Raw genomic sequence first — 22,619 nt, 5'->3', positions numbered from 1 at the left:
CCTGTTCTTGAAACCTGAAATAGACTTTCAAATGCCCTGCTGTTGCCCTTATTGTTTTCTCTTGGTCTTTCAATATTCTATATATATAATCTTCAGTTTAAAGCATCTATATATAATTTTCTGCCTGAAACAGCTTTTCCCCCATATTTTATTGCCTAATATAAACTGTTTGATGAGGTTCAGGGAAGATCTGAATGCCTGACAATGGTGCTTCCTCAAAAAGCTCCGTGACAAAAATATAAGTCCTGCCAAGAAAGCACTACTGTGGGAAGCATGATTTATACTGGCTTCCTTCAGAGTCCTCCTTAATAAACAGACAAGAGCCCACAGAAAGGTAATTTCTAGTGCACTGCTGTAAGCGTGCCTAGCAGGATATCTCTGTAAAACCAAGGGAAACAAAAGGGAAAATCCAGTCTGGTGACTGGTTTCTGTCTGTATGGTGGTGCCAGAAAGAGGATTGCATTAGCTCTCCTCCTGCAAACAGAAATAGTCTCATGCTATTGATATTTTATTCTTACCTCAGTCTGCACCAAGTAGTTCCTTTGAGTACGAATGTGTTTTAGGAATCCAAATATGTTGACTGTCCCTTCATGCTGAATTTGCTGCAGCATGCTGTCTAACACTATGTATGTGCCTGTCCTTCCAACACCAGCACTATAAAACAAAAAAATAGTCTTGAGCCTGAAGTAAAACAAATGGAAAGAACTGTTCCATACACAGCTTTTTCAACAAACTGCTGCATAGGGAAGATTTCCCTCTACAAATTAATTTATTATATGATATATACTTTGCTAAAGGTTCAAGGCTGATAGTAATCTTTTTCTTTGTGCAAGGATAGACCTAAAGATCGTTTTCTCAAATGATTTTTAAACTATTGAAATAGAACTAAGGGATTTCCTGCAGGTCTCCAATTTTCAGGCTTCTGATAGTCCTTAGGATCCTTTGCCAAGTATATCTAGAAAAGGTGGTATATGTCAGCATTTGAGCACAGTTAATGCTTTCAAATTCTGCTATGTCTTCCACTTGAAAGTAAACATTGCATTATGCAACTCACTACAATATGGGGGATTTCAAAGATAAACTCCAGGAAATGGCAGAACTGTTTAGAGTGTATCTGTAAAAGAAAAACACTTAGTGCTTTTTAAACAAAGTTAAGATGGCATGCAATTGTTGAAAACTATTTTATAAATAGAAAATGGAGAAGAAAGGGTTAATCAACTCATTCTCGTTATGAACTCTGATTAATGTAGTATAAAACCAGCTGTATGATAAAATTAAAGAAAAATATTTTCTTTCATAAAATATCTGGGTAAGAAGTGCAAAGTCATCAAGAAGTAAGATTTTGTTATCTAGTCACATATGAGAAAGAGTTGCAATTCCCCTCTAAAATATGAAAGAATATTATGTATACTGTACATGTAACTTGAGAGCAGCACCATGCTGGGTCTGCATGGTCCCCTATGGGCAGATCCAGCTCAGTCCATACATGCTAATTCAGTCATCTCATTTCTGCCACAGAGGGGGCACAGAGCACAGGTAGTGTGAGCTCAGATTGCTGTAACAAACTGCCTAAATAAGTATGATATGAAACTCAAAGGTCCAGGTTGTTAATACCCTGCTAGACACAAAGAAGTACAAAGATTACCAGACACCATCTGTACTTGTTATGAAAGACAAAACATGAAAAGTACCAGATAAACATAACTAAAATAAGTTTCATGAATCTCATCATTTGTGTTTTCCGTATAGCCTGTAAATATAAATAAAAGTTACATTTCAAACATGAGATGATTCCTTTGAAATTACATAGTGCATGTGGCGAGGTTAGCTAAAAATCGTACAAAACTGCCTACACACAGAGGTGAGTTATACCTACAACCCAAAGGAGACATCTGACTGAAGCCACACAACTTCCCACTCTTCACTTTTAAAAAACTCAATTTAATTGACTCCTAATATATTGCCAATATCTCAGCAATCTCAGACTTGACCTTTTGAATTTCCCAAAAACAGGCAGGATGTAAATAGCAGAATGACAAGATATGGAATTTTCATTTTCCAAGCTAAAAACAGATGTCAGTCAGATTAGATCATCCCACAAATAAAATATCTTCATTTGCAGTATTTGTGAGGTGGCTTTACCTGTTGGCTTTCTCAGAGTCAGCTCCAGAAGGACAGAATTCATGAGGAGGTTCTCTTTCCAAATGTTCCATCAAAGGTGAGGTACTACAGTGGAAAACCAGAACCTGCTTATATATTTTACAATAACCCGGTCCTTCATGGGCATTGTGAAGTCATTCCAGGCCCTACAAGCCCTTTTAAACCAATTTTCCCTGAGCTGCCAGTTTTAGTGAGCACTGACAGAACACCTGCCTGCACACTGCAGCACATGCAGACCTCAACCGTTCCCCAGAACGCTCCTCCACTGCAAATGACTGCTAGAGCCCAGAGAAGGTTAAAAACAGCAGAGTTGTAGGTCAGCCAGGAATAGAGGGAGTCTTCTCTTGCCCACAGAGCTCCTCTTAGGATTAAAGAGTATCCCTGCACCAAAGAAAGCATGAGCCAAAAGCATCCTAACAATAGATTTGCAGAAATGAAACAATTATCCCCACACGTGTATCTGGTAAGCATTCAAGATGGCAGTACAGAAATGGGAAAAAGAAATAAAAGTAAAAGCAGTTTAGCAAAAAAAAAGAAAAAAAAAAAAGAAACATAATGCATAGCAGTATCATCTTGTTTACGGAGATTTACAGATTTACAGAAGTGGCACAATTGATTAGTTGGCCTTATGAAGGAAGAGAAATATCAGATAAGAATATCAGCTAAGAAGTTAATCTTACTCCATCAGGAATCGTTAAATGCAAGAGTAAAATTTTGCTTAACCCACCACTGAAAAGTTCTTTTTTTTCTGCAAAAGAGAAGTGGAGTGAACCTTAGAGCTGTAAAAAGCACACCTGCAGTGAACCACCACGGGCCCGACGGCGTGGCGCTTCGCGTGCGACGCCTTCCGCACGAAGGTGAGGACGGGTAGCGTGTACTCCGGAACACCCATGTCAGGCCACTGGGTGTAATGGTACTGAGTCACCAGGCGCCCACTAGACCTCCCTTTCTGGGAACCCTGCAACAGAAAATAATTCCACATGTACGCAGCCCACATCTTCCTTCATTTTTTTTCCATACCTGATAGTTGTTGAACTAGTGCTATCCCTATTTAGTTCAGAGCATGCCATCTGCCTCTGAATATTCTAGCCTTCACAGAGAAGGGGAAGGCCCAGTGATTCTGTCTTACCAGCTTGCCCACTGAGACGAAAAATGACCTGACATTGTCTCAGGAAGCCATAGAAAAAGATAAAAAGGACTGGAGGGTAACAAATTACAGCTGGTCTCAAGAGTCACCAGCTCTTCCTGCCACTCCTCTCCTCTGCGGAGTGAACAGAAAGAGCAGGATTCATCTCACCCAGCTTTAGTGATCTACGAGGTAAGTAGCCTTGTGTAGCCTGCTTTTCTAAGCTCCCTTCCTCCATGGCAACTCAGAGGCAGGGATGCCTTCAGAAAGCAGGTCACCTCATTCAAAGATTGGTTCCTAAAACAGGCAGAATAAATTAATTGATAGTAAATGCTGAACATCATGTATTAATTATGCAGGGAGGGTGAGAGGCTAGAAGTCTCAGATGTTTATGTGGCTGGAATAAATTAAGTTCTCAGAATTCTCCTCAAAGTGACTAACACCACCCCACTGAGCTGAGATCATGCTGGTTCTGGTTACAATAAAATAAAGAGTGTATTCACTTATCTTTAAATAGGAAAATGGAGAGCTGAAGTGAGTAATTTAATTCATACCACATTTTCTTCAAGTTACTCTCTTTCTGAAAATGTATTGTCCTGCTACCCAGGCAGGCAAAGTCCACATCAGCTCTCCAATGTGATCACTGCATTTTCCCTGATGGTCCTACAGTTTTCTGAGTTTGCTCATCTGGTCAAATTAAATGAAGTTGACAAGAATCTTGGCTGGCTGAAATCTATAGGATTCAGCTTCACATATATAGCAGAAAAGAGGGGTCAACGGCCTTAAAAATATTCTGAGCATCTTTTAACACTTCCTTTTTCTTACTTGTGTTTTTAGGATTCCACAAACCTTTTTGATCTTGGTGTTTCTAAGAGTAAAGTTCCTCACAGTGTAATAGGCAAGTACATGAACACTCTTCTGAGTGACCAAGAAGTTCCCATATTCTTCACTACCTTCAGCAGGCCAGTACTGGTCACATTTTCTCTGTTAGAAAGAAATTTTCTGTGTTAGAAAATTTCTCTGTAAATAATAGAGAAAAAAATATCCTTAAAATGTCAATCTAGCAAACTGCAATGTTCAAATCTAAGGGCAGAGGAAAGCACAAAACTATCAGGACTGTCAGTATACCCAGTTTATAACAGACATGATCTTCTATACAGGAGAACAAATAACAATTATTTTGTGCTGTAGAGGGATAGGTGTGCAGAGATGATCTTTATTTGGAAAACTCAAAAAAGAGGTTTAAATCATACTATGAGAGCCAGAACAGTCTAACATTGTGGAATTTTCCATTCTAGAGGTGCTCTAAAAACTAAAGAAAATAATATGATTTATAGGAAAACCAGGAATACATCGAAGTCAGTAGAGTTGTATGTAGGTCCTGATCAGCTTATAGCATGGGCAGAGTATATTTATATCTGGTAGCGAGGGTAAGAGTGAGCCTGTGTATGGCTAGAATATACAGGAGAGAGCTGTGCTATGTCCAGCCTTTTGGTTGGGTACTCATATAGGCTTCTCTAAGAGTATTAGAGGAGTGCTTGTTTATAGCATGGTGGTGCAAATGAAGTGGTACTCCTAAGTGCAGCCCTCATCTGAATTGCTGTGTCTGTATCATCTGAGAGATGCTTTATAGGTTGTACGATAAAATTTACATTCATTTTAGGCATTGCTCCCAGTGTGTGGCAAGTGTGATGCAATGTCTCCTCATGTGAGCCCAGGTATACTCCCCTCACATAATCAAAGAAACACACACCCTGTGATGGGATTTGACCTCATTTTGTCTCACTGGACAAATGTGTGTCTAGTCATGTAGTAGGAAAGGAACTGTGAATACCATGGGATGTTAACAGGGAGCAGAGAGTGAATATCCAGAAAAGTTCTCTTGAACTCTGTTCTCCTTTCCAGGGTCCATGGCAACCCTGACAAGGTGCATGATGGCAAGCAGATAAGCAGATTGGTAGCAGAACGTGGCACAAGGCCCTCTCCTATCATATAAAAGAAGTCTTTTTTTCTGTGTAAGATATTTTTTGTGGTTAGAACATGGTATTTTCAAGATTTATTGAATATTTTCTTTAGTTTCATGCTACAAATCCTCAGCTGTATACTTCTATTGCCAATCCAGGTACAAGCAACTACTTCAAACTATTGCTTTTTGCTCAGTGATTGACTAAACCAGATTTTAAAAAGAAAGACAGGAGTTTGCTACAGGTAGATCTACCAACATCAGAGAAACAAAAAAACGACAATGGTACTCATACCCTTCCTTTCTCAATGAGATTAGTTATCATCACAATAACTTCCACATTATGTTCCCATATCATTCTCCAGAAATCTTCTGCTGTTGACTTTAGCGGCCCTTGAGCTGCGATGTAAGCTTTTGGCTTGTTGTACCCCTAAATTGAAATATAAGGAATGACACTTATCAAATCACTGTCCATGAGCAAAAGGAGTTTGGGAGATTTACATGGAATTTTATGTATTTATTTTTAAAGACTATGAAAAGCTTTTAAGTGCTTTTTAATTGTTAGCTATTGGAATTGCAGAAACCCGGTATCAGATGAATATAACATATAAATATAACTGTTATGCCAATATTTATCACTCCAGCAAATAGGAGATGTATATTCAAATGCCTGTGTTTTGGCAGAACATTGACATAATAGTCATTATGTGACACATAGACATGTTTAAAAAATGAATCATGAACATTCATATGTAAATAATTATGTAATGAAAACTGGTATCTTCATGAAGCTCTGAGACAAATAGCATCTTCCTCTCATAAGACTACCTCAGATGGGAGAATTAAGCACTCAGATGAGATATAAAAGGACTCAGATGTGACAGGACATTTTTTTCTTTAAAAATGCCCCTTATTAAGCTGCAGCTGCTATAATATCAAGATGGCTTCAAGAAAGAATTGGCACTTTACCTTTGCTTTAACTTTGTAGGCTTAACTTAGAGCATTTTTTTTAACAGAATCTGTAACATTGTGATATTTTTTGAATTAAATCTATTCATCTCCATACATAATTTTTTTACAGAAAAGGCTGACACATCAATAGGCCAAAAGAAAAAGGCACTTACATCGACATAGTTGGCATTAATGTAATCAGTCAGTTTTCCATCCTTTTCAGCAAGTTGTGCTAATTTAACCCTAGTATGATCATCTGCAGTAAAACAAGAGAGAAAATAAGCAATTTTTGGTACGAATTATATTCTTTTTTGTAAAAATAATGAAATGCATTTTTACAACATGTAAGGCCGATACAGTAACAATCACATATGCAAACATCCTCTCCTTAGGTATGAATCAGATTAAAAATTCTAATTTGCAGAAAAATAAAGAAATTAATCCAAAGGTTGAAGGGATTCAGAATCTAGTGGCCAGAACAGCAGCACCTGGGGTCATTTTAGCCACTATGACAGATTTCCCCTATGGCCTCCAGCTGCTGCTTGTAAAGGTGTATAGGTCTTCCATAAGTCCAGTGTCATGACTGCCAAATCTGCACAGTGGGATATCTCAAAATGACAGCATGCACCAGTGCTGAGGAACTTCAGTTCCAAGTTAAAAGAGTGGACTCTGGAGAGCAATGGGACTTTGAAAATGCTGGTCATCTGAAGAGCCAGCCATCAGGGTGAGATGGAGTGCTCTGCAGCCTGCACTGAGTGTAAGAACGACACTTAAGTCACTTAGAGAGGACAATTCTTTCTGCTTCAGCTGCCCTAAGCTGCCTCTGCACTGCTATTTAATAAAACAACCCCTGGGCTAACACCTTTTGCATGATCAGGTACAAACGGTGGCAGAGGAAAATCCCTAAGTTTTTGTCTCTTTAGTGACATCTTTAGACAGGGGGATTGGCATTTCTTGTTGCTGGTTTACATTGTCTTCTGCCAGACAGCTGACTCTGTCACTTTTTTTATTAAGCTTTAGTGATGCTGAATGCTGAAAATGTATTTAATTTAGAGCTTTCTTGTAATCAGAACAAAGTTGACATGCTACAGAGAGTTAAAAAAAGTATTGAGCCACCAAATGATCAAAAACCTAGAGGCAAGAGCTTGAAAGAGAGATTAACAAAACTGAATAGATGTGTTTCAGAGAAGAAAAATCTGGGAGAGTGACGCAATGGGAAAACAAGTGTACTGACTAATGAAGCTGTTGTATTGCGTTGTTGCCAGGCACAATACAACATAAACCCAGAACATTTATGTTTATATATGACAGTAAATATATCCAGGGATTTTGAAGCTCATGGAGACAATAAATCACCATTATTCTAAATCAAAGATGGATTAATTTTGACAATCAAAGCTTCTTTGGCTTTCTAATGGCATTATAACAAAATCTCCCAAGTCCCTTTGGGTCATCACAGAAGACACAAATATACCTTGCTAACACACGCGCTTACCAAAGAAGCAGAATGTCAGGGGACTAACTTGAAGAAATATAAAATCGGATGCTAACTCCTCTTCAAGGTGCACTCTGCTGAACAGTAGCTGGAGGTTTCAGTGTAGAAGTATTTTTGCTCCTGCTAATAACATATAAATTTCTACTTGTTTATTTCTTACACAAAACAACAAGTGATGCCTTTACTTACAAGCAACAATGTTTATGTATCGATTCTTATTCTTGTTGTCAGGGTGATTAGAGCTGTCTGATGTAATACCTAGATCTACAGTACAGCTCTGGATTTCCTGAAAAAAAGTATGTCATACTTTAGTAACTATTAAGATACATAAAATGTCTTTAAATACAGTAAGCAAGCATGAAAAGAACCACAACCTTATGCCCAATTATCTATGATATTTTACAACTACTTCATTGCTAAAAAAAAATGCAGTGAAATAATTCCTTACCTGATAAAACTCTTTCAGTGTCTAATGAGGGAATGAATGCAAAAAAAGTAAAAAAAATCAAATTGCACAGCACAGAACAAATGGATAAATGTTTATATTAATTACGATTACTATATGGAAAACAGTTATGGTCATGCAATATACCCATAATAACAACAAAATTGAATATTTTGACATAACTCCTAAAGGAAACAAGAGGTCTTTTTCCCAGTTAAAATGCTGGCATCTCTTTTCCTGTATTTATCTTTAATGTTAGACCTTAGGCCAGTGAAAGCTTGTACATATGAGCAACATCACAGACTTTAGCCAGATTATCTATATATTTAACAGTTCACTGGAATTTTTATGTGTCCTTATAAATGCATTAGTTTCTCTGGAGAATATTTTGCTTTCTTTGCATTCAGCTTCAAAAATCTCCACTGAAGCAGGACTGTGTGCAGTTTAGGCAGCCTCAGCAGTCTGGGGAAAGACAGAGTTACAGCCCTCACTTGTGCTGCCAGTGGTTTCACAGTGAAGCCAACAATTTTATAGAGACAGACTTGACAAGATGGGCACAAAGTCTGTAAGACTCATAATAATAATTCATTTTATTGATTACTTTTGCTGACAGGAAACTCAAGCATTTATAAGGTCCACACTTTTAAACAGCAAATACATTTCCATCACTGAAAGTACTAAAGATATTTCCCAACACTCTTTATAATTCTTTTTAATGTCAGTCACTTGAATCTACTTAAATATATGTATAAAAAGTGGCTTTCAGTTTAAAAATTAGATCTTAAATAAGTTATTTTGTAGTAATATAAAAAAACACTTCTACCCTTCCCCCCCCACCCAAAAACCTGAACCACCCTTGTGCTCTTCATATATATGCTAACACTGTGAAGACAATTACTATATTTCAGTTTTTCCCAATCTTCTAAGTTCTGTTTCAGTAGAGAAAAAAACAGAACACTACTGGGGTAGTCCATAAAGCCAAAAAAAATCTCCAAGAAATGATGAGGACAGTGATCTCTTTTGGTAATAGCTAAAACTAGCACAGAATATTTCAGATGGTGCAGCTGTACTTCAGTGACATGCACCTTATTTGGTCTTTAGATCACTGCCATAATTTAGGAAAAGTAAAACTGTAGGAAAAGATCAGTTTAGAATGAACAATCTGATTTCTGTATTGCTATACTCGCTAATGGTGAAAGAACTTTGCATCCATTGTATTTCCATACGGTTCTTCAACATCTGCTCCTATTAATAGCTACTCAAGCTGGAGTCCAGTTCCATGAGTGCATATGGACATGTGTAATATATGAATAGGTACTGGATGCTCCCAAGTATTTACAAATTTGGTCCCACAATCAAATAGATATTCTGAATGTTAAATAAATTGAAGAAGAAATGCTGATGAAGAAGGTTATGTGAAGGACATGGAATTTTTGGTCCACTAGATCACAAAATATTGGCTGGGGAGACAAAAGCAAAACCTAAAGATGCAAAACTCTGAATTTTTACTTTCATTATTATTTTTGCAATACAATCGCATTTTAAATTAACATATCTGTTCTAACTTAATTCACGTAATTGCAATACATGAGTGTGAAAAACAATGAAGATAATTAGTTACATATGGTGATAGTAACATTATATGATGAGAGCATATGTTTCAACAGTTTGAAATACTCTTATGAACCATATACTTTAGGAAAGGAACTGTAAAACTTTCACTACCACATATGAAGACTACAATAGCTCCCCTGTTAATCAGAAGTCTTGCCACGTGTATTCATTATTACTTCCATTCTATTTTCTCTGTAAATGGAACAAGCAAATGTGGGTAGCTTCTGTAAAATTCAACTGTCATTAGTATTGGAAAAGCTTTAGATCTATCACTGTATCTGATAAACCATATACATTGCACTACCTTTGCATAGTTTATTCACACAGTTATTCAATATTTTATTGCAATAATAAACATTCCCATTTGTATTCCAGTCCTGTTAACTAGGCTTTATGCGTAAAATACATACTGGGCTCAAAGCACTCACATTTACATACATTCATGAATTTGGTGCCCAAGTCAGAATGTAATGCCCCAATTTTTGTTTGCAGGCATTTAAACTTAACATTATTTGTACGTGCTAATAAAAAGATGACATCATAGAGCCATACCTCAAATTCTTCAGAAAAACCATTACTTGCATGTAAATCTGCAACATGTTTGGGGAAATGCTTTATTGGAATTGCTCCAACATCATCTTAGGGATGGGAAAAGACAAAAAATATATTTATGTAGAATAAAAAGCCAGTGACATATAATGAAGTTTATATGTAGGCAATCCACAAAACATCCTGAAATAAAATTCTTGGCATGAACTTTGGATGTACAACTCCCCCCAAAATACAACATTCTTTGACGCTATTAACATTTCTAAAATAGTTACATAACACTTGCACATTTGTAAATTATTATTTGGAAAGAAGACAACGAAAATGCTAGGTCTTGCTCTGTCTGTAAGCCCTGTAAATTAAGGTGCTGATTCTGCAAGATGCTGAGCTTGTTTGTAATAGAAGAATGCACAAAATTCCCTGTGAAGTCAAGGAGATATGGGAGGATTATCTCTTTGCTCCAAGATGTTCAAAGGGAGAAAGCAGAGCTCTGAATAGTTCTGATAAAGTAGGAATGATTAGGCAGAGTTGTCTGGGTGCTCCATGTTGATTAGTGTTGCACTGGAACTTGGATCCAGTATATGGGCGAGCTGCACAGTCCCAAGCCTACTAAATTAAAGCAGCATTGTGCCAGCTTTTTCATATTAACTGACAGTTGCATGTTTGCATTGGCATCCAGAAGAAAGAGGAATTAATTTTCATCTTTTACTTTGCATTAATGACTACCCTCCACACAAAATTTTCTCCCACCTCTCCTTGTGATTCTATGATTACCTACTGTTAATAATCTTATGTCTGATCATGGCAGTACTGACCACAGATTTTTACATCAGGCTTCATACTTCAAGTTTTAAATGAAAGATTTGTGTTTGAGACTTTTTGGTTACCCACAAAGAAAAAACCTACACTCTAGAGGAATAAATCTGATTAATGTAACATCTCTGTTTTACTTTAGATAAATCCAAAAAACACTTGTGTAAAATATGCATAAGGAATCATATCAAAAACCTTTGGGACTTTTAATCTTCTCTTTACTGCAAATACGCTGTGTAAACAAAGTAATCTGTTTGCTAATTATCTGTTAAAGGGTGACATTATTTCACTTAGTTTTGGTTCTGAAGAATAATTCTGTTGGGTTTTTTTAAGCCTTTCATGGTTTAAAAATATGTTTATTTCACAATCTGTAATTTCATCACCATTTCACATGGGAACAAAACGTCAGAAACATTGAACAAGGACCTAATAATTTTGGCTTTCAGTTACCAAGAATTTGTTGATCTGTAGTAAGATCCATCTGGTCTTCCACTTACATGACTGGATCTGAATACAAAAAGTGAATTTATCCAGTCAAGCCTAAGAGAAGCTGAACAAATGTGTAACACAATCTTCACACTTTGGAGATGAAACCTGGCATGAACTGTTTATCCTAACGATATGCAAACACAAAACCAAAGAGAAGGTAAAGGACACAAAGTGTGAGTACAATAATGGAGAAATAGATCATAAGTTTTGTTTGCTTGCCCGTGCAAATCTCCCAACTCAATCACTTCTGAACCCAGGAATGTATTTTATATCTGGATGGCAGGTATCACTTCAAAATACTTAAGAGTTTGATCTGAATTCTATCCTGTAATTCATTACTACTTGAATGTATCTTTGAATTGTGCTGTGAAGAGCCATGGCATTTTCTGTGAATAACTGCAGTTCTCCTATCTCTATCCATGAAAGGAAGGACAACTTAATATATAATTGTATGGAAGGACAACTTAATATATAATGAGATCATTTGAGTGTGCTTTTGGTCACAGCTATAATAATTAAACTTAGCAGTTGCAAAACACTCTTCCTGCCTTACACTCTTCTCTAGTATTATATTGTAATTAGATACAATTGTAAAATTATACTGTTGAAACACTTGTGCAATAGAAAACACAATAACTGTTCACTTGACATCCGTTGCATACAAAATAAAACAATTTCCTCAGTGCTTGCAGCTTTTTCCATAAAATATTTTGTGTATCCTCAGTCACTTAGAAAAAATTTTCTCTTTAATATATATCACCATTTCAGTAGGAAAACCTCCATCTTCAAAACAAGCATTTTAGGCACTCAGAATCACTGTAAGTGCAATTATGGCAATGGAAAACACTTTCCCCAGAGGTGAGCTGGTCAGGAAAAATTGTAAGAAAATGATACAGTTGTAGTGCAGTATAGTTAATGATGGAGAGTTAAAGCAGAGATTTCCTATAATGATTGCTGCTTGATAATCATACATAATCATGTTTTGTGAAATCAAATCATAGCTCTGCTTTTTCACCATTTAGTAAAAGGTTATGCATCTTCTAACAGTGGCAATCCATTCAAGATGCATTTGAAGATGTCTACAATTCAATTACAATGGAAGTCCAGTGTTTGGGATTTATTAAATTAAATGTGTTTACTAGTTATTCACATAAGGGCTGATTTTCTTCTTTTAGTCATTCCATGAAAATCCATCTCCTTGTATAATAGCACAGTTTGCAAAAACATTACTTGTTTTACCTTAACCTTGTCTCATAGGTGAGAATGTGGGTTAGGATCTGCTTCAGAATTAATCTATTTTGGGTTTAAATAGATGAATAAAATTAATCTATTTCATTCTACACGGACTGAAAAAGCTGGAAGGCTGCACATACTCCTCTGAAACAAAGGTTTCAGAAACTGAAACAGTTTCTCCAAATAAATGTGCTGAATGTAGAATCAGAAGATGCTAAAAATATTCTGAACTTCGTATTATTTATTATTTTTTATTTTTTTTATTTATTTATTATTTTTGTGAGAGGTTCACATAAATTTACCATAGTAATTATGCTAGTAAAATATCTAAGCATAAGAACACACTGCAATTGCAAGTGAAATGCAGACAGATGAGGCACATCCTCATCCTGCTGGTAAAAAGAATAGGACATGTTCTACACACAGGTGACAAATCTAATTAAAGGCAGAAATAGAACAGAGTATGTTGCTGGTATAATCCTCTAGAGCTACTTAGTGCAGTTCAGATGGCTACATGAGCAGCCACTCTAGTGAAGTTCCACTTAAAATGGCTACAGAGCACGGAGTATCCTTGAGGCAACTCTGTAAATTGAAGATATTTCTCTTCTGTCTTACCTGCAGAAGGGACTATTAATAACACAAGTCTGCCAGAATCAAGTGTACCTGTTTACACAGATTTGTACAAGAGGTTACAAATCTCTGGTTTACAGATGTTACAGTATATGAAGAATTCACACTGACACATATAAAGCAGCATCTTCCAACAGCTAACACCAATCCACAGAACAGTTGCCAGAAATACCTGAGACTGGGAAGATTGGAGCTGGGGGAGCAGAAATCACTCGAGGTGATGTATTATCTTCTAAATAAAAATGAGCAGTCTGGAAACATTTCCTAGAGAGGAACAAATATACAAAAATATTGGGGAAAAAAAAGGAAAGAAGAAAGATACCAACAAAACCCCACTAAAACAGTCTCTGATATTAACTGGAATTCCAGCATTATTGAATCAGAAAGAAAAATCATGGTTTTGAACACCAAGTTTCATGGAGTGTCAAATACTACTGGTACAATATAAATGTTCCCCCAGCACCTCACCAAATTATGCATACAGCATGAAGATACTACATTACCTCAGCATAATATATAGCTCATGCATCTTTACCTATACCAGAGGCAGAAGATAGAGAACACATCAGACATAGTGATAGCTGAAAGAGAAACTCTGCATCAGGAGCTACTGTAGATGCTGCTCAATTCCACAAAAATACCACTGTCTTCCTTACTTATCCAAATTTGCTTAAATAATTACTGTTCCCTTTCATGTGATGATGCTAGCCTGAGGATGGAGCAGTGTATGAGATCAGTTCTGGTAATTCATTGAGAGATGCTACTGCAGGCATGGAAATGCAATAAAAGACAACATGCCCTGTAATAGCCAAAACAGTGGCTCTAGAACTACTGTGACTGAGGCTAAACAACTTTTCCTAATGTAAGTCAACACCTTAACCAAGGAGGACTTCCCAAAGTTGACAGTCAGAAACAAGGGAATTTCTATCTGCAAGAGATGCCAGCTTTGTTGCAAAAACACTGAGATATGAATACAAATGGAACCAACCTTAACAATGACCCTCAATGTTGTTTTTATCTGTGCTGTAATCCAGATGTGACGATAATAGGAATAGCATCTGTTAAGAATCCAAGCTATTCAAAGGAATGAATAACCAACTGTTTCTGTAAGTATTGCAAAGCCTCCATAATTAAAAAATCTCCATATGATTAGACATGCTAATAACAATCTTAACTTTGGATCGCTTAATCTCTCTGGAATATTATTCACTGATCATTAAATTTAAAAAGAAATATACGCACCATGAAAATACTAATCTCATTTTATATTTACAGGATTGTGCTTCTTCAAAACTGTTGATTGTTTCTTACTTTGTGTGATCACTGTTATTTTAAATTCTGTACCATAACTGTATCACTGCAGTCATAAAATCATATAATTGTTATAAACCAAAATAATTTTTGAAGCTACTTTGAGAAATAGATAGGGAATATGTGGCTGTTGTCATTCTTTCCAGAACCATTATTATAGATAATAAAGACTTTGGTAAGCTTATTTGAATTAAGCCTCTGGGAAACATGCCCATATTGTCAGAATGTGTTGGGAATTTTCTATCACTGTACAAAACAGATCCTCTTAAAACACAAGAAAAAGCAGAGAACTACCTAAAAGGGAAAACTGAGGCATGCAAAATAGTTCTTGTAATTCACATGACAATGAAATCTGAAGTCCAGCTAGAATTCTCTGAAAGTGTATTTGTGATGTTCACAGAGAAGCTTTGGCTTCGCATGAGATATTTGGAGCAATACTATCAGTTATGTACTTAGAAACGTTTTACTTAGAAATGGCAATTTTGGATGCAGAACAAGAACACATTCACGAGGCACATGGGAACAGCCTTCTAAATTTTAGAGTCTCTAGCATCAGAGTTAGTGGCTGCTAAGGTGAGAGAGGGTGTCTCAATGCTAGCATAAGACTCAAGAGTTAGTATCAGAACTGTGTGAAATATCTGTGAGATGCAGGCAAGCCCCTAAGTCTTCAAATCATTAAACACTTTGGAAAGTCTGGCCCTGTCTGTTGGGCACAGCAAATGCTGTATTGTGTTTATTAAAAACTGCACCAACCAAACATGCCAAGCAGTCTGATGCTAAAGCTGAAAACCCAAAAGGTGTCCTTGCCCCACATCTACTGCTTGTGAACAACCATCACATGTAAGGTTTATGGACTAACGGTGTCACCTATTTGCTTGAGAAATGATTGAGCTATGAAGAATTTAATTAGTATAATGACTTTCACATCTAAAGCTGTACTTAAAATGTCCTCATCTTATGCCATACACTCATTATCCCTCACTGAGCCAATACATTTTTAATCTTTAAAAGGTAATTGTGGTTGAAAATAAATTACACCCTTAGCACATTTAGGAGATGAATTCATAGCAGTTGACTTAACCTGTAAAAAGACTCATAAATAGGCACTCCATCTGCTTCTGCATCAGCACTGAAAGCCTTCATGACTAAACCTACTGTTAATACTCACATCTCGTTAATTATCACTTGTTGTTAATGAAGAAAGTGATGACTATTTCAAACTTCCAGACACAGGTCCCATCAATCAATAACCTGATTATTTAATTTACACCTTTCATCACAGCACTTAGATCTCCAACCTAAAACTGTAATTTGTAATTTAGACACTGCACTTGTTCAAACACACACTTTATATATATGTGGGGGCAGTGAATTAATTACAGTGTCTAGATGTGTACAGTAGCAGCACTTTGGTCTGACAGGAGGGATACAAGATCTGAATCAACACTTCAATGGGAACTACTTGGGACTACAAGACTAAGCCTCAGACTGTGGGGGACACAGATTTTCTAGCCCTTGGGCCCCTGGACCTTGGCTGAGAATGTGTGCTTACCTCTGCTCTGGGACAGGGACTGCTCAGACCTTGGTTGGGGTTGCTGCTGAGGCTGGCAAGGAGCACGGCAGCGTTTGCAGAGTGTTCCTGCTGCAGGGACTCAGGAAGGGAGCTGAACTCTGCAAGCCAGAGGCATCTGGGAGAGGATGTGTTTGTGCTTCTGCTGCTCACGCAGAACAGTCTTAGAGGCATGATTACGTCTTTCTCTGAGAACTTCACTGTCTTTTGAGCTCACAGGATTATCTGCCAGTAGGTATTCTCAAACACTTACTAGACTTTTTTTTAAATGTTCTGATAATTTAAAGATCTGGTGAAGCCAAAGGATCTATAAGTGGATCCTCAATGGATGCCAATTATTGTTTTAAAATAGCTGCAATTAATTTTTGTGTGTTTGTCAACTGGAATTTTAATTGTCAGATTTTAAGACTTTTATTTATTTATTTTATTTAAACTGTTGAGAACTTTTTCCTTTATGGATGGATGAGTGTGGCTTCTGTATATTTCAATCTGGTTTGAGTGTTTCTGCATGTGCAAGTTTAACGATCCTCAGAGAGGGTTCTCAACTCTGTTCCCATAAACTTATCACAGGACTTAAGGCATTAGTTCAAATCATGGCTAAGAAAATGAACATTCCCTGACAGGCATGTTTCCAATTATATAGGGTGGTAGAAGAAAATTAAAATTCAAAAAATGGCTCAGGGTGTTGTCTGTCATCAGGCTGGCAATTTCTGAAGTGTTGCTATCACAAAATGTCCAGAAGGCTGCATGACAGGCAGCTGATACTCATTATGTCTACAGATGCAAATGGACCTGGAAGTGCATTAGCAGTTTGTGGTTCACGTCATTAGAGCTGGCCTTTTACTACAATTCACATATGTTTTTTGAAAAATAATTTTGAACAGTACAGCTCCACTGATAACTGTTACCATGTTACTCTTCAAGCTCTTCTAATAATAAACATTATAAAATCTGATCTGCACAACCATGAATAATTAAGCAAAATGGTAATAATGAAACCATCAAGAAAAGAAGATACCAAGTACATTCAGGTATTCCTGCCACATCTCTGCTGCAAGAATTCAGAAACTAGACAGATCCTGAAAGAAATGGATAGACTCTAGACTTGGACACAAGATTCTCTCTAAAGCTATTAAAAAAAGTCTATCTGGACAGCAAGGCCACTAAACAGGAAAAAGAATCTCCTTGGTTATTCCACTGTAATCTTAATCATGCTCAAGAAATGAAGGGAAAATGACGTTGCTTGAATTATAAAAGATACACAAACCCAGAGTGGCTAAAAACTGTGTATGTTCCTACTGGTAATTGTTCAATCTTTAGACAATATTGCCATTAGAAGTTTTAATCCCTATCAGAGAAATAAATATCTATCAAAAAAAGATTGAATTTGTGCCTAATGAGATAGTGAAGAGATTGAGGAATTTCCTCCAGTGCTGATTAACAATTTCATTTAAAAAATACCCCAAAACCAAAACCCAAACAACAGATGGTACAGAATTATTTTTCTGATACAAATCATTAAAGTGAAGAAATAAATAATTTTGCCTTTCTTTAACCTTGAGAGACTGGTACTTGTTGCTCTTTGTAGTTGTTTGGTTTTAAACCAAATAACACACCACTTGCACATTCAGATAAGGAACTAATAGTGGAAATAACCCAAAGCACTATTTACTCAAGTGACCAGCTGAGACAGACCAATGTTTTTCCTGGACTACCACTGTAAAAGAAATATAGAATAATTTCTTGCAAACCTAAATGTTTTTATAAACTTTAATAAGTGAAAATAATTGGCCCAAATTAGGGGGAAGAGGGTGCATTATAAAAAGAAACATTAACATCTAAGAGCACTCATTTCAAAACAAACTAAATCTAACTATTAGAAAAATCTTACAGAATTTCTACTAATATTTCCCAGGCCTAATGAAATCTGCATAGCAATGAAGTTAATATTCTGATTTTTTTTCCAGTCTCTAAAAAGAGGTGAGTGTTTTGGCAACTTTGAAAGACAGCCATAAAGTCCTATCTACAATGCATAGTCTTTATGTTGCATTTCCCTGAAATAAGAAATAGTTACTGGTGTTATCATAATACCAAGAGAATTTTGAGGATTAACAATAAAAGAGCTCCATATTTTATTTTGTAGTACAGAAGAAATACAGAAAAGATTAGATTCAAGGCAAGAAGATATTATTGCTAACGGGATTTTTGTTTTATTTTGAAAGACCTGTTTTACAGAATTGTTCATTCCCAGAGAAAGAATACAAAATGAACACAGTGTTATTCGACAAAAACAAGCTTGTAACATGTAGGATTACTAGAACTGCATTGTACAATCTAGGTCTTTAAATGCATGGCCTTCTTTGGCAAATAGAAGAGATTTCAAATACTGTTTCAGCATCAGGGATGAAACCCTTTGGAAGTTGAACAATCATGTTGCATAACATGAATGACAGGAAAAGATTCTCAGTATGCAAGTGGTTAACTGGAAATCCTGGATGGAGAACAGAATTATCCAACTAAGCATAAACTAAGAAATGAGTTCTGCAATTATTATGGCAATTAACTACTACTTTGAAAAGCAGAAGAAATCTTTCTCAAGGTTCACTGATCAAGTGTCTTTAATCATGGCAAAGGCTCTCTGACTCAGTAGCACACTTGCCTGGAACAAGGGATGCTTGAACTCAATTTCTCCAGCCTAGAGAATTTCCATCTGTTCAGGGATGGAATGAGTGCTGTCCCCATGTGGGACACACCCTGATAGGCTGACAGAAAATCAGTGTCAGGAGACTAGAAGAAAAGTTAGTAAACACAGTCCTGACATCCCAGCCTACAGATTACAGTAGACGGTAGTTTGGAGAGGGCCAAAGTTATTGGTTCTCCACCAATTTTTTCATTATAGGTTAAGCTGGATTATTTGGGGTGAAGGAAGAAGAAACAAGCTCTGTGCAAGAGTTTTGAGCATTAAGCAGACATGCCCCTAGGAAGACTGACTTTAACCTGAACTAATGGAAGAGTGCCAAAACCTTGAGCATTGCCACGTACTGCCATGTGGCTGACAAAGTTCCTGTACATTTTTAGTTCAGGCCAACTTGCAGTATTTCACACAATGCTTGACACGATTTGGGGTTGGCACAGGGCAGAGGCCACCCCAGTAAGCAATGTGAATGCAGCCACTCTTTTTATCCTCTCTGAAGGAAGTCATTTCATATGTATGGAAGAGATTTGTGCCAGGCTAGCTGGTCTGTTTTTATTCACAGTGCGGATACAGATTTTTGCTCTTACTGATATGTTATAGTGACTTCTAAAAACCATCAATCCTGTTTTTCTTTTTTTTTTTTTTTTTTCTGGCTTATCTATTTATCAAGTCACAGAGAAACATGTCTGTGCACATGAGACACAGCTGAAGTTATCCGCTAAAGCTTTGAAAGACCGGGGGGCTAATTTTAGTTTGTCAGAATTACAAAGTAGAATGACTTTTTAATCACAGAACATCCTAAGAGCTACTCAGTAAGTGATCTTCAAACAGTTACACTATTTCAGTATCACTAGTACTGACCCCTTTCTGCCTTCCACAGTGTCAGCTACAGCACATTCCTACAGTGCCATATGAATTGCTTATTTATATGATCCTGTTGAGGACCACAGATTGTCATTCTACATTGATTACTACCTTTTTTAATGGTTAAAGGATTGGAAAGATTGTAATAGCCCCATGCCATGATATTTATTTTTCTTCTCCCTCTTACTTTTCCCAGTGCTCAGGAAGTCACTTGGTTTCTGGGCATCAGTCATGGATTACTGTTTACTAAGGTCTATCAATATGGGAATAAACTATTTGTAGTAGTTAAATCCTCTGCAAAAAAACCCAAACAAACAAAAAAATTGCAGTCGAGTAACGTGGATAGAAACCATCTCATTTTGTCATCTTTATGACACTGAGCAATATGAAGACCAGGTAAGAGACAAGATCCAGTCTCCCTCCTGTAAACCAGCTCAATAATGCAAACCAAATTTTTCAAATCATAGCTCTTAACTGAAAAAAAGATCAACCAAAAAACAACTTACCTCCAGTAAATGAGAATACCCACAAGAATCACTAGACAGATAAAAGTCAGGGCTGATACGACCACAAGTGGTATAACTGTCTTCTTCTCTGATTCCAGACTCTCAGCTAGACCAATACGAGACTCATGGCTAATATTACTTGCCTCTGCAGTCAGAGAAAATTGAAACAGTCCGTGTTTAAATTCTGAGAAATGCACAGCACAGGTGAACGTGTCTTATAATGAGCCTACTTAATATCACTTACCTCTATTTTTTACTAGGTACTGCAGAAAGTTTATACATTTGCAAACCAGCTTACAGAAGATAAGCAGATAGAGGGTAAAGCAAAGTGTTCAAGCTTATGTGACTCAGCCTTCCAGCAGTGGAGACTTCTCTTTGTAAGAATAGCAGACTGTTGTTAAAATTCAGAAGAAAGGTTTTTTTATTTTAATCTGTTTTATTAGCTGAAAGCCAAATGAGTTAAGAAATCTGAATACATAATATTGGAATGTGCATTGGAATTGATATTAAACTGTCAGTCATATAACACAAATCACTTCTCTGGCTAATAGGTTAATATGAAAATTATCTTGCAATAGTCTTTATGTGCTTGCTGTATTGCAGTTTAGCTTTCTGTATTTTTATCCATTGCCCATTCTGTAAACTGCCTTACAGATACACCTTGCTTCCTTTGAATACAATTGCCTCTCTCAACTCTACTGGAGCCAGACAGAATTAAATTTCCCACCTCCATCTTTACAGGTAATTAAATTATTATTTAGATATTGCTTTGGTTTCATATTTCTGTGAGCCATATAATGTTGGATGACAGAAATATTTGGACAGGAATCTGTACAAAGATTAAAACAATATATTTTATAATTTTATTAAAGAAGGCAACACAGTGGTGGACAACACCAATACTTTATTTTTAGCTTTGTTCATATCTCAAGAAGGAAGTATTTTAAAGTTCTGACTTTGATGAAAATAACTGACATTTCTATCTGTGCAGTTTACTGTGAGCATTATTTGAGTTAAAATGCAGAAATAATCACTTTTGCACTTTTTAAAATTAAACCCCTGGAATGTTTTCTGCTTTTGCGAATAGTTCTAATTCAATGAATTTTCTGTATAAGAGTGGAATTTTGCTGTACAGAAAACATCTGCACTCTATTGAGATTTCAAGAGACCAATTCTACATGAATGAAAAGCTTTTACAGAAAAGGAGGAAAGAATGGAGTTGAATCTGAAAAAAAAAAGAAAAGACAGCAAGTTACATGCTCTAAATAGGATGTGAAAAAAAAAATGGCTTCACACAGTACAGATTTTCAGGCAGCTCTATTTGCTTCCATTTTCTTGAGTTTAGAGGCTTTCAGGACTTTATGTGCAAAAAGGTCTAGGCTCTAATTTTGCAGATGTCTTCTTGGTTTTAATTCAAAATACTCTTTAACACCCATATCAATCACTTCTCTTTAAATTCTGCAGCTCAATGGGCAAAGTAATTGAAGGCACAAAGTCGCTTCTGAAAAATCTCCACATGTCTGTTGAGTCGGTTAAAATTGGTACTTCCTATTGATTTCAGAGAGAAACTATGTGTATGCATGAGAAAACACAATAGGATCCCTGTGAAACAGTCAGACTTGCTTATCCAACTCTGGACTAATTCACAGCATAAAATCCAATCCTATTTGTGTGATGACAGGGTTCCTTCAAATTTCATGACCATATTCTATTAGGACTCCTCCCACAGGGAATGAAGTGAAGGCTTCTGTACCAGGGGGTTTCTGGCCTGCTTGGCTAGCACTCCAAAGATGGCAGCTGAAAAGGCAGTCTCAGCTACAGCAGATTTCTTTGTTTTCTAATAACTGAGATGTTTGGATCCTTCATATATTTCTTTCTAATTATTTGTCTTAGCTTTTCAACAGAAGCTGAAAGGTTTAGGTAGTCATAGAGACCTTAGGGAGAAAATCCTAGTTCAGAACAAGCATAATTATGCATCAACAACTAAAAGAATGGGAAAAGTTTAAATGACAATTTTTTACTGTAATGGTCACAAGAAGAAGACATTTCACCAATTTCTGCAAAATCCACTGCAATGTATAAGTAAGTTCTCAGGTGAGAAAATAATTTTTGTGTTTGTTTAATTTCTTTATAGTTTAATTAAGCACATATGTTTTTGATTTACAGAAGACTGTGTTAGACATGCTGAAATTGAATGTTCAGTTT

At 36.5% G+C, this 22,619-nt stretch overlaps 1 protein-coding gene across 1 annotated transcript in view; it reads right to left on the bottom strand.

The window, feature by feature from the left end:
- The window catches only part of PTPRZ1 (protein tyrosine phosphatase receptor type Z1), a 91,401-nt gene that overhangs the window by 6,646 nt on the left and 62,136 nt on the right, over positions 1-22,619 (bottom strand). Inside the window, exons 12-22 of the mRNA XM_063395001.1 lie at positions 20,415-20,559; positions 13,641-13,732; positions 10,307-10,392; positions 8,144-8,164; positions 7,885-7,981; positions 6,374-6,456; positions 5,545-5,679; positions 4,136-4,270; positions 2,955-3,118; positions 2,143-2,226; positions 519-654 (exon numbers count right to left, since the gene is read on the bottom strand). Of these exons, the coding sequence (XP_063251071.1) occupies positions 519-654; positions 2,143-2,226; positions 2,955-3,118; positions 4,136-4,270; positions 5,545-5,679; positions 6,374-6,456; positions 7,885-7,981; positions 8,144-8,164; positions 10,307-10,392; positions 13,641-13,732; positions 20,415-20,559 (1,178 nt within the window). The remainder of the gene's footprint in view (positions 1-518; positions 655-2,142; positions 2,227-2,954; positions 3,119-4,135; positions 4,271-5,544; positions 5,680-6,373; positions 6,457-7,884; positions 7,982-8,143; positions 8,165-10,306; positions 10,393-13,640; positions 13,733-20,414; positions 20,560-22,619) is intronic.

The sequence above is a fragment of the Prinia subflava genome, chromosome 4 (genome assembly GCF_021018805.1).
Source record: "Prinia subflava isolate CZ2003 ecotype Zambia chromosome 4, Cam_Psub_1.2, whole genome shotgun sequence".
NCBI lineage: Eukaryota > Metazoa > Chordata > Aves > Passeriformes > Cisticolidae > Prinia > Prinia subflava.
The sequence above is the reverse complement of the archived record's forward strand: the minus strand, read 5'-3'. Positions and strand labels throughout refer to the sequence as shown.